Raw genomic sequence first — 13,252 nt, forward strand, 5'->3', positions numbered from 1 at the left:
AACATGGTTCCTTCCGCTACGGAGAAAAACAAAAAAGCTAGCTATTTTAGTAGATAATGGTTTTTCCGTTAAGATTGTAACAATGACCAAGGAGAAATAATACTGTCCAAATAAATACAATAATGCAAGATAAATGTGTAACAAACCTTTGTGCAAACTACTAGTACTGGAATGCCCAAGTTATAAGTAAGTGTATCTGCACCCAGTGGTAAAATCACACTGTCATCTTTATCCTCCTGTGATGTAGTATTTCTTCTCTGGGGAGAAGCTGGGAAATCTTCTCCTGGCTCTATGTACTCTTGAAAGTCTCTTATCACTGAAAAGGAATCAAATACATTGAATTCACATTTGAAAAGTACTTCATTATTTCAGCAAACAGCTTTTTTGAATACCATAATCTACCTGCTACAGTACACGATAGAAAAAAATGTATGCAATTGTAGTTTGTGGAAAGCTGTGTTAATGAAGTTAAGCCCCGCATCAATTATTGGGAGAGGCAGGGCAGATCATGGGATTGGGAGATAGGAGACCTGGGCTCTGATCCCAGTTATTTCTCCATCTAAGTGACTTTAGGAATATAATAAATTGTGTCTCAGCTTCTGCATTTCCAAGATGGAGATAATACCACCTCCCGCTTATTTCACTTCTTTCTTCACAACCCCCTTGTGAGGTCATATAGAGCAGAACTTCGGAAAAAAGGCACTCTAGATTTACACACACCCCTACAACAGCTCCATACTGACTATTCTGAATGATTACAATGGATTAGGAAAAAGCACCATCAAAATAAATTCAGGGGAGTGGGAAATACGAAGAGATAATAATTAAAAAGTTCATTATAATGTAATGGAGTTGACTTGAGAAGCAGCGTGGCTCAGTGGAAAGAGCACGGGCTTTGGAGTCAGAGGTCACGGGTTCAAATCCCAGCTCGGCCACTTGTCAGCTGTGTGACTTTGGGCAAGTCACTTCACTTCTTGGTGCCTCAGTTCCCTCATCTGTAAAATGGGGATTAAGACTGTGAGCCCCATGTGGGACAACCAGATTCCCCTGTGTCTACCCCAGCGCTTAGAACAGTGCTCGGCACATAGTAAGCGCTTAACAAATACCAACATTATTATTATTATTATTATTATGATTATGAACTCCCAACTAGGTGACCCTGAAGATAAAGTAAGGGGGAAGAAGGGGAAGAAATCCATGGGTGGAGAGCCCTACTACTCTCCGAGGAGATTGGGTGGCACCAGGGGCTTTGCAGAAGTCAAGGCTCTGATGGGAAGACGTTCAAAAGAGCTCTTGACCTCATTCACAACATTATAATAAAAGCTGGTGCCACCAGATACTTTCTGAACCTGAAGAAAGCAGTGAGGACAATGGCCAGAGGCCTTATCCCTGACTCAGTATTTTTTGGTAGCCTGGCATATTCCTCCGTTTTCCCCATTACCATAAAATCTAGTTGTCAGGTTTCCAACCTGATTATCACACATCTACCTTATGCTTAGTACAGTGCAAGGCACATAGTAAGCACTTAACAAGTACCATAATGATTATTTTGAAAACCACACAGAAATTTGTTAAAAATGACTTCCTCAAACATTAAATTCATAATTGATTCTGCCATCAGTTCCCATGGAGTACACAGATATCAATGGAAGGCCAAATACAAAAGGGACTGACAACAAAGAGACAGAAAGAAGGAGACGATCTGCAACGAGAAGGGGGAGAAAGGTGCTGGGAGAGTAAAGTGAAGGAGTGGAAGGGGGAATACCTAGAAAACAGATTAAGCAGATGAAATTGGGTCTAAGGCCAAAAGAGAACTTCAGGATAAAGCAGAGGGAGAATCAAAGTGGGAGTAGAATTCTGTGCAAGTACACACAAAGGGTCATAACTTGAAAATGTGTCTAAAAAACTCAGCACTCCTATAGTGTGTATTGTGTATACTTCAGTAATTTTGGACTTATACAACTAAACGTTAAAAAAGCGGAAAAAGCTCCAAAGTTTTCTATTATAAAATGCCCAAACCATTCTGAGAGATGGGGTGGGAGAAATGTAAGGACCCTATGTCCACTTTGTGGTGCTGTGCTACCTATATGCTAACCAAACTGCATGGATTCTTTCTTCTTATGCCACCATTCCACTGCCCTATGCCTCCTCATGGCACCCCAACCACATTAAACAGGAGCAGAGGTAGACGGGGAGAGAGCAGGGTGAGGACCTAGGATAATGGCATAGATCTGAACAAACAGCAGTGCAACATGTGAGGGGAACGCTGGTACAGCAAGTCAGACGGCAGCTTTCAACCTGCAGCCACAGGCTGAGATGGCATATCACCTTCTGGCATCCAGTATGGTGATTGCTGATTCCACTAGTATGGCAGATTTTTTTTAAATCTTTTATTAAAACAAAAATTAGCTCCTTTCAACTCCATATAAATTATGCCCTATATCCATTATGAAAACAAAACCTGAATTAAAAAAATCAGCCAAAACCAACAAAAAAATGCAAACTAAACCTAGTCAAAAATTAAGGCAACTCCTCCCCCCAAATCCCTTCTGAGTAGTTTAGGACCACTCAGACAACCAAGATAAAATTTGGAATTGGAGATGGAAAAAATGCCTTTAGGGAGAGAACTACCACTTTCAAAAATAGATTTCTTATCTAGGTCTGGCTCTAACAATCAAATTAAATAATGGCATGTGATGAAGTTAATTCAGACTTGAGATTAAGTTTATACAAAAAATTACCTTATTCCCAAACAAGATTACAATTTTTGAAGATGAATCAGCAATCACAGAGATAGAGTTTAGGTCTATAGTTTGCATTAAGTAATACACAAATTAGTAAATAAAAGCTTTTAATGCTTATCATTACTAAAAGTCTAAAGTGCTGTTAGTGTTCTACACCCGTTCTTTACACCAAAATTTAGATTTACAAGTGACAACCCTGTTTTTCCAGTAGTTTAATTTTTATGGAAAGTAGCACACAAAGCATATACACAAATAAACGATATTCTTTTTATGTTACTAGACTAGCCAGATGGATCTAGATTAATGATAAATAATGCCTCTTCAGGCCTATGCCCTTGCCCTAGAAGAGATGCTTGATAAATAAGATTTCACCTTTGTTGGGAGCTGAAAAATTCTTAAGTCGGGAGCTAAATTGATGGAGTGGGGAAAAAAAAAGTCATGTTAAATAGTAAGAAAGGATTACTGTCAATAGAGAAACACACACCTATTTTGCTTGTCCTGAAAGGTAATTTGGAATAAGTATTTTTCTCATCTCTGCTGATGAGACTGCTCACATTAAGTCAAATAACTAATAGTTTGGTCTACGAGTACATGTTTCAATCAAGCAAGTAAATGAATTTATTGAGCACTTACTGTGGGAAGAGCACTGTAATAAGTGAAAGGGAGAGTACAACGTAAGAGAGTTGGTAGACACATTCCCTGCCCACAAGGAGTTTACAGTCTAGGAGGGGAGATGGGCAGTAAAATAAATCACAAATATGTACGTACGTGCTGTGGGACTGAAGGTGGAGTGAATATTAAGTGCACAACAGGTACAGATCCAAGTGCACAGGAGACACAGAGGGAGAGAGAGTAGGAGAAAAGAGGGTTTAGTTGGGGAAGGACTCTTAGAGGAGACATGATTTTTAGTAGCGCTCTGAAGGTGGGGTGAGTCTGGGCATATGAAAGGGGAGTTCCCAGATCAGAGGAAGGACATGGACAAGGGGTGGGCAGCAAGGTAGATGACACTGTGGTATAGTGAGTAAGCTGGTGTTAGACAAGTTTATTCAATCATATTTACTGAGTTAATCGTGCAGACTGGGCTACAGTAGGAAATCAGTGAGGAGAGGAAGGAGGGGGAGAGCTGATTGAGTGCTTAAGGTGTTTCTGTAACTCCTCTTTAGATTGTAAACTCCTTGTGGGCAGGAAAAGTATCTATCAACTCTTCTGTACTCTCCCAAGTGTTCAGTACAGTGTCCTGCACAAAGTAAATGCTCAATAAATACCACTGATTGATTGATGCAGCGGTGGATGGGCAAACACTGGAGGCTCTTGAGTAGTAGGGAGACATGGATTGTGCTTTTTTTTTTCTTTTAGATGAGTGACCTCAATCGTGTATACATCAACTTTTCATTCTTCCTCCTATCAGCAAATTATTGTCTCCTGTCTCTCCCGACAGAACACTGTGGGAAGGGACCACAACTACTGACTCTACTGTCCATCTACCAAGCAGTGCTCTACAGTGCTCTGCACACAGTATGCACGTAAGTATTCCTGATCAAATATACTCATTTTAAATTCAGTTTCTGTATACAATCTCACCAAGTATCTACACTGCTTTCATCTACACTATTATAATGCAGCCTGAACTACAGCTAGTTATTAGAAACTCCTGAGCATGCATAACACTGCTTAACACTGAGGGGAGACTGGTTGGGAGAAGCTAATTAGAGAACTGGCAAGGAACCAAGGAGAAAGTAAGCCATGAGTCTCTCTCTAATTCAGCAAGGGGACTGAAGGGGGGAAAGAATGTCTATTATGGGAGAAATCGGCAAGGCAACACATGGCATGGGTTCTTGTTCCTCCTACTCCTCCCTCTATCCACCTCCTCCTAACCTCCCAAGCCACCCTACCCCCCTACCCTGGCCCCCCAATAGCTTTTTACTTCTTGGGTTTCTTGTTTTGTGTTCGGAGACCAACCCAAAACATACATGACAAGAAATCCAACTCCTCAGAAAAGAAGGATCAGACCCCATGTTCGATGTCTTAGGACATTCTCACAACACCAAAGTCTGGACCTCCTTCATTAGTCTCTGACCATGCTAGCGGATACAGGCCCCGGGGCAGCAACTGTCGATCATGCTGCCTGGTGGGATTGGAGAAGAAACCCAGAGTTGGTGAACCTGGAAACCCAGCTATAGTATATGTTGAATGGCTTATCATTTGCAGTGCTTAGAACGGTGCTCTGCAAACAGTAAGCACTCAAACACCAATGACTGATTGATGGGAAGTTTTGAAGCTCATGACAAACTAAACAAACGTTAACTCCTGCAAATGACAATTCAAAACTGAAATCGGAGCCAAAGGTTTTTTCAGGTTAAAGCCTAAAATTATGGTTCACAAATTTAATTCCTCTTGGTATATAGAGCCTGAAGAGGTTTCATAAAATAATTGAAGTAAATTAGCAAAATAATAGAATATAAACTTATTTACGGGTTTATAGTAAACTTAATCAGTTTGAATACCAGAAGTCATAAGACAAATCTATATATTTAAAATCCATGCTAGTATTTCTAGAACACTCACACTTTTGTTCCATTTCTTTCATTTCCTCAGGAGGAATTTTGAGCTTGTCAATATGTTCTCTTACAACACTTGCCCATTTCTGTAAAGAATCCAAGGCAGTCCAAGGCTTTGACATGTCTACAACCAGCATAACTAAAGTGTCCTTCAGAGAGTTGGCATCCATTGCAAATTTAAGGAGACCTTTGTGATACAAGTCACCATCTAGGATCCATACATTACATCTTGTTTGATCTGTAAGAATGGAAGAGAAATTTAAGTGATGCACAAGTTACTCCTTTTTAAAGCCACCTATTAAATATAATTACTCCTTTACTGAACTAGAAACCCTCACATTAGCATTCTTGTCAAGTCCTTTTGAAGGACAACAAAGTCCCAAAATGAGATGTATTTCTTTAAATCAAGGTTTAGTACACTGCCCTACCAACCCTCGAAAAGACTAAATTATCAGGGTTCGGGAAATCTCAAATGGTAAAAATGAAACAATGTCAACTAATGCTGATTCCCATTCAACCGCAGGTAGAATAAAATCCATTAATCTAAAATAGAAACTGCAAAAACCTTTCACTGATGAAGATAATCAGTTGATACTCACCATCTCTGTCTTCATCATGCACGTTTAAGTACAAATACTCCATTCCTCTTCCTTTCTTGTATTCATCTATTCCTTGCATTTTTCCTATTAGACTTGTTTTTCCAGCTCCATCTTCCCCTGAACACACAAATTCAGAAAAGGAAAAATCACTTTTACTTGAATGCTACAGGAATAAAACGCTACCCAGTTTAGGAATAGTTTAGCTGATCCATTTTGCAACGTTTTTGCTGTTGAATCAAAGGCCAGACCAGATGTCCTCCTTTAGTTTATTTTACCTCTGTAATACTATATACAATTTTCCTAAAATATTTCTGAGTTATTTCCTAAAATAATCCACTCACTGCTTTGTTTTTAATGCCATTTTTTTTCCCCAAAATCTCTCTCAGTTTTCTTTATGCTTTGATAGAATAACTTATTGGATTATGGTAGAATTTAGGCTTATTAGGTCCTTAAAGAATTTAGGCTTAATTTATCCAGTACGTTTATTTTTCTCGGGTTCACTCAAACCCACAAAAAAGTGAAATCATTTTTTAAATTAAGTAATTTCTACTGACCATAAGGCAAGGAGCATGGCCTGAGTCAGGAAACCTCAATTCTATCTGTAGTTCCACCACTTACTTGCTAATTGATCTTAGGCAACTCATTTCTCTGTGCCTCACTTTCCTCATCTGAAAAATGAGGATAAAATACCTGTTCTTCCTACATTTTAGACTATGTGTCCTACATCCCACCTGCTTATCTGGTACCTACCTTAGAGTTTAGCATAGTAATTGACACAAAAGAACTTAATACTTATTGTTATTTTTAAAAAAAACGCATGCAGATTCATGTAATTTTTATTTTGTTTTGAGTGATCTTTGATCCCAACTGTCCAAGCATATATTATTATTAGGATTTTATATTGTAAATTTTATTATTTTCACAAATTACAAGACTTACTGGAAGGAGCATAGGCCTGGGAATCAGAAGACCTGGGTTCTAATCCCAGTTGTGACACTTACCTACTGGGTGATCTTGGGAAAGTCATATAACTTCTCTGTTTCTCAGTTGCCTCATCTGTAAAATGGGGATTCAATACCCGTTCCTCCTCCTACTCAGACTGCAAGGCCCATGTGTCTGACCTACTTTATATGCCTGTTGCCCAACTGTACATTCCAAGTGCTTAGTACAATGCTCTGCACATAGTAAATGCTCAATAAATATGATTGAATGAATCTAAGCACTTGCTACAGTGCTTGGCACACAGTAAGTGCTTAACAAATACTAACAGCAGCAACGGCAGCAAGAGTTCTGCATTCAAAGATGAAAACTCCATCTTCCTCAACTGCAATCCAATCTTTTTAAAACTCAAATGGTTACTTTTCAAATGTTACTTTGTAGGGGAAATCATTAACTCAATCACTAAACTTACATTATAATTATTAAAATATGTCTGCTATTAAGCCCTAATTAATCAGGATCGGGGTGAAATTAAAAAACAATTTTTACCAGAATGGGAGTCTGGGACAAAGTGCTTAAAAGTACTGCTGTCACTATGACACTAACACTTCTGGTTAGGTACTGTGGAAGAAAAATGTCACAGACTCTCGAGTTGTGTTTGAGCAGATATGTTAGAGAGAAGTTTATTTACTACTAGCACCTTCTTCTAGCACTAGCAGGAAGAGGGGGTTGAGCAGCCGAGATTCCCGTTAGTCAAGGCCAGCTCAGTTCTGAGTAAACCAGAGCTTCGTTTATACAGTACAGCATCTAATTTAATCAAAGTAAAATACAGGATAAATACATCAAGATGGGCAGCATGTAGGCTTGGGGTAGTCTAGTCCAAATATATTGCAATCCTCAGTAAGTGAAAGTGAAAAAGAACTGACTGTCCAGGTGTACAGGAATGGAAAAGAAGGCAGAACAAAGTTCTACAACAGTAACATTCATGTTTTCAATGTCCGTATCTGTCTGTTTTCGCTAAAATTCCTGTCCAGCCCTCTATCTTGGTTAAAATCTACACCCTTCCCTCGCCCTTGAGGTGTTTGGTGGGTTTGTATTTGGGGGTCATTAGTCTGGCCTCAAGCCCCTTTTTCCTTTTCTCCTGATAAGCTAAACAATAGTTAGCTACAGCCACAAGTTCTTCAAGTGGTTTTGTTTGCCACCCTACACAAATCATCTCTAACTGCTCTTGCAGCTTGGGGAGGAGTCCTTGCTCAAATGTGCTTGCTCGGCTTGGTCCTTAATGCCTGAGTATCTTTCAAATACTCCCTTGAGGACATCTAAATAATCAGCGCAGAACTCTCCTTAAATTGCTTGCAGTTGCTGATCTTTCTCCAATCGGTTTTTCTTGGGTACATTATGTCAATGGACTCTACTAGTTTTCTCCTGGCCTGACCTCCCACAGGTCCAAGGAAACCTGGGTCCTCCTCTGGCCATTCAGCCTCCCTGTACAGGCATCCGCATACTTCGGAAGGCAGAAGAGCCCATAATCATTGATTCATGTGGCCCAGGTAAGATTATAACAATGTACTACTGTTTCTAATTCCTCAATAATAATAATTATGGTGTTTGTTCATTCATTCATTCATTCATTCAATCAATCATAATGAGCACTTATTGTGTGCGGAGCACTGTACTATGTGCTTGGAAAGTACAATTCGGAAACAGATAGAGACAATCCCTACCCAACAATGGGCTCACAGTCTAGAAGGGGGGGAGGGGGGCACAAACAACTAAACAAGTAGACAGGTATCTGTTTGTTAAGTGCTTACTATGTGCCAAACACTGTACTAAGCACCGGGATGGATACAAACAAATCAGGTTGGACATAGTCCCTGTCCCAAGTGAGGCTCACAGTCTCAATCCCTATTTTACAGATGAGGTAACAGAAACAGAGAAGTTAAGTAACTTGTCCAAGGTCACACAGCAGACAAGTGGCAGAGTTGGGATTAGAACCCATGATCTTCTGACTCCCAGCCTATGCTCTACCCACTAAACCATGCTGCTTCTCAAACTTTTGTGGTTTGCCCCATATTAGGGAACTCTTTAACCAGATTATGAAAGTCACCATGGGTCCATGGAGCATGGAGAGTGACCAACCCCAGTCCTCCCGGCATCTGCCTAAGAGGGGTCTGAATTGTAGAATTTCTATGGCTTCTGGTATGACCAAATACTGGTGAAAATGCCATAGGTTTCTTTCTTTCTGTAAGGTAAAGTGGAGGATCAGTCAGGGGTTGTCCTGAGGCATTCAAGAGGTCCTAAACAGTCTCTTTTTCTTCATCTCCTTCCTTCGTCTCAGGAAGGAGAGGGTATAGGGAGCTTTAAGGGCTCTGGGGGATAAAGTAGGTAAGTCCCTGAAAACTCTGTTTAAAGGAAAAAACTCAGACCTTTAACTTTTACTGAGAGTCTTTAGGACTTCTCATTTGAGATCCCCGGCGCCTTCTAAAAGTCTCGTCATAACAATTAAGATGTGGATCCCACCTACCCTGTTCAATTTTATTTCCTTAAGATGCCAATGTTCCATGAAGGTGAACTAATTTATCTAAATCAAAGGTTCCTTCTGTAGGGAACTGCTTAGTAGGATTATCCTGGCTATAAAAATTCCATTTATCTAAGACCTTGCAAGCTTTAGGTCCATATATAATAAGCTACAGTTCCCTTCAGCAGGAGAGGTACCTCTTTGGACTGTCCCTTTCCCATTTTCCTGAGGACTAATGCCTTCTGGCACCCTGTGCCACTATAATGCCCTATAATGCCTTCTAGCACTAAGAGGGAGAGGACTCTGTCCGTCAATCGCCTTTCCCTACTAGTGCTAGAAGCAGCGCTAGTAACAAATAAATTTGCCTCTAACATACCCACTGAAGCACAATGTAGAGTCTGTGAAGTTTTTCTTCCACAATACTTAGCGATGTGCTAAGCAATGGGATAGTTACAAGGTGATTAGTTTGGCCACAGTCCCTCTATCATATAGGGGTTGCAGTCTACCATCCATTTTAAAGATGAAGAACTGAGGTCCTGAGATCTGAACTTGCCCAATATCACTCAGCAGGCCAGGGGAAGAGATGGGAATAGAACAGGTTTCCTGACTGGTAGTACTGTGCTCTTTCCCATAAGACCAGATATTGCATTGGGACGGAGATAAGGCAGTGAAAACCGCAACTGGTGCAAAATGTTCACCTTAGGACCAGAGGCTGGGTCCTGCTGGCCAAAAAACCTAGAGCAGAAAAAGTATCAGGCAGCTCTCCCCCAGTCTCCACGGGGCTACTTTTGGTCCATACCCATTTCTAAAATGGGGCTAGGGAGGAAGAGAACTAGGCTACAGAGGCACCAGAAGGACATTAGAGCCAGCCAAGTTTGGTTACGGTTACGACTGATCAATCAATGATATGTATTGAGCACTTACTGTGTGCAGAGCAACGTATTGAGCACTTGGGAGAACATAACACAACAGAGTTGGTAGATACGGCCCCTGCCCACAATGAGCTTTCAGCCTAGAAGTTGATCAACCCAGACTGGCCCATTCTGAGCTCTACATATATGCAGAAGCTGGGACCCACATGGTCAAAATCTTCTCATTATCATGAACTTCAGGGTCCACACGTGGCAGGTTCCCTGGTGTCTGGATCACCCTCCTCTCCAACAATGCAAGAATGAAACCCCTACTCCAACAGGAGCTGAGAGTGGGTAGAAATTGGAATTCACTCTTGAATGAAAGCTCTGAGGGCAGAGATCATGTCTACTACTTCTACTGCATCCTCCCAAGCACTTAGTACACACAGTAGGTGCTCAATAAATAGTATTGATTGCTTCATGAATATACTCTCCTCCCCACCACAGGCTCTAGCTCCTGCAGGGGTCCCCAGGATGGTCAGGGCAGCCTCCTCTCTCCCAACACCCCACTTCCTCAGCAATTCTTTTCTAAACACAAAGGATCCCCTCGCTGTTTCTCCCCATTTGCTGAACCACTTACCCTGGCCCCAGGCTGTCCCTTTGGCTAGGAGATGGGAGGAGGGTGCCTGGCTCAATGCCATCCCTTCTGCCCAGCCGACAGGAATCCTGTCACTTTAACACCTCTTAGTCTCCACTACTAAGGCCCCAATCCATTGTACTTGACCCCCATATTAATTCACTCAGTATTTATTGAGGACCTACTGTGAATAGAGTACTGAACTAGGTGCTTCAAAGAGTACCATAAAAAAGAGACAAAGTCCTCTTCCTTGAGGCACTTAAACTAAAATCAAGTTTCGTAATCAAGTTCTCTAGTTCGGCAGCTTATTAAACACCCTCATGTTCATGGTGCAGTGGTAGACTATCGCCGAGTGCACAGCAAAGACAGCCCCTATCCTTAGGGCTTTACTATTTAAGATACACTGTCTCACTTAAACTCTATCCAGCTTGCCCAAGAAGCTGAGCGCTTAATCCTTTTTATGGTATTTGCTAAGCACTTACTATGTGCCACTAAACACTGGGTAGATGACACCTGTCACCAATGACACTGAACCTGAAGCCACAATATAGAGCTCTGGGCTTAGCCTGAGCCTTATTTGCAATAATTCTTCTCTTCCTGCTTGTTCATGGGTCTGGGAAAAAAAAAAAAAGTTTAAAGAGGGAAGAGTAAAATGCACTGATATGCAGAGTTCTGGGCCTAGTTATGGGGAGAAGAGTTTATGGGGAGAAGAGGAGATGAAATGAGTGGTTAATGGCAACTGGAAAAGAATTACTGAGATTTTATTTCTGTGCTTTTATTATGTTATTTCTTTGCTTGTCTGTTACGTTTTCCTTACTTCCCACCTTCCTTTTTCAGACTGTGATTCCCTTGTAAACCAGGGATTGCAACTGAATTATTATCCTCATACCTTTCCCCAGCATTTCAGACAGTGGTTTTTCACCAAGGAAGCAATAACAACTATGACTTTAAGTAAGTGCTTACTATGTGCTAAGCATGAAGGCACATACAAGGTTGTGAGATTGGACATAGTCCCTATGGAGCTCACAGCATATTTTCTCCCCCGGATGAGGAAACTGAGGCCCAGAGAGATTAAACAATTTGTCTACGTTCACACAGTAGGCCAGTGGTGAAGTTGGACTCTAACCCAGGCCTCATGCTCCCAACCCTATTCAATTTCCAGTATGCCGTACTGCCTCCCCCGTCAACAATATCAATGAAAATGACAGTAATAACATATCAGGGATACTGAACCAATGTGCTCAGGAAGACTCATGTTAGCTTGCTACAACCTGACAACTGAAGCACTTTCCTGGAACTGAGCCAGAGTACACTGACCTTAAGTATTATTATTATGGTATTTGTTAAGCGCTTACTATGTGCCAAGCACTATTCTAAGCGCTAGGGTAGATACAAGGTAATCAGGGTGTCGTGTCCCACGTGGGGCTCACACTCTTAATCCCCATTTTACAGATGAGGTAACTGAGGCACAGAAGTTAAGTGCCTTGCCCAAGGTCCCAGAGCAGACAGAACCCAAGTCCTCTGACTCCCAAGCCCGTGCTCTTGCCACTAAGCCACGCTGCTTCTAGACACACCTGCTCACTCCCTCGCTGCTAGCAGTCTCTGTTGTGGAGTTGCTGGAGAAAGCATCAGCGAGGGTTGGGACAAAAGGATGGGAAACTAAAACAAAGAAAATTGAGGAACCCCATGACTGTGCTTCCCTGAAGGTGTGTGGCACACCCTACTCAGACTCATGCCCTCTCCACCACCCTGCCATTAGAGGATTTTGAGGACTCGAGAGACATATACAGGGTAACATTTGGGAAAAATGATTCAGCCAGCATACTGAAGTATGGACTGGAGAAGCTGATAGCAGGGAAGTCAGTGAAGAGGTCTGCTCCACAGTCCAACTGAGATGACCAGCACCTGAACCAAGGTGATGCCCTTTTGGATGGAGAGGTGGGATGATATGGGAAATGTGGGAGAAAATCCAGCAGGACTTAGTGGTGGACTAAATATCAAAGTCAAGGATAATGTGAAAATTGGGAGTTTCTGGAAAAAGGCTGTGGGTTTTTGGTGGTGGTGTCAACTGAAATGAGAAAGTTAGGTGGAAGAATGGATTTAGGAGAGAAGATGAGGAGTTCAATTTTAGACATAGTGAGCTTAAGTGTCAGAGGAACAACATCTACTGAGCAGAAGGCAAAGATGCAGCACTGCAAAGGAGGTCAGTGTGGCAAGATAGATTTGGGAAGTACCCACAAAGAAATTGTAACAAGTCATGAAAGCAAGTAAACTCCCCAGGGGAATGAGTGTAAAGTAAAAAGAGTAGGGGGCCCAAAATAGAGCCTTGAGAGACATCATGGCTAGGAGGTGAGAGACAAAACAGTAGCAATCACAGAGGTCTAAATTTTTTTTTTTTAATTCACT

The 13,252-nt window shown here is 41.4% G+C and overlaps 1 protein-coding gene across 1 annotated transcript in view; it reads right to left on the reverse strand.

Annotated features, from left to right (window-relative positions):
- The window catches only part of DYNC1LI1 (dynein cytoplasmic 1 light intermediate chain 1), a 41,257-nt gene that overhangs the window by 16,534 nt on the left and 11,471 nt on the right, over positions 1 to 13,252 (reverse strand). The window contains exons 3-5 of the mRNA XM_029071416.2: positions 5,902 to 6,018; positions 5,310 to 5,540; positions 147 to 316 (exon numbers count right to left, since the gene is read on the reverse strand). Coding sequence (XP_028927249.1) covers positions 147 to 316; positions 5,310 to 5,540; positions 5,902 to 6,018 — 518 coding nt within the window. The remainder of the gene's footprint in view (positions 1 to 146; positions 317 to 5,309; positions 5,541 to 5,901; positions 6,019 to 13,252) is intronic.

The sequence above is a fragment of the Ornithorhynchus anatinus genome, chromosome 8 (assembly GCF_004115215.2).
Source record: "Ornithorhynchus anatinus isolate Pmale09 chromosome 8, mOrnAna1.pri.v4, whole genome shotgun sequence".
NCBI classification, from domain to species: domain Eukaryota; kingdom Metazoa; phylum Chordata; class Mammalia; order Monotremata; family Ornithorhynchidae; genus Ornithorhynchus; species Ornithorhynchus anatinus.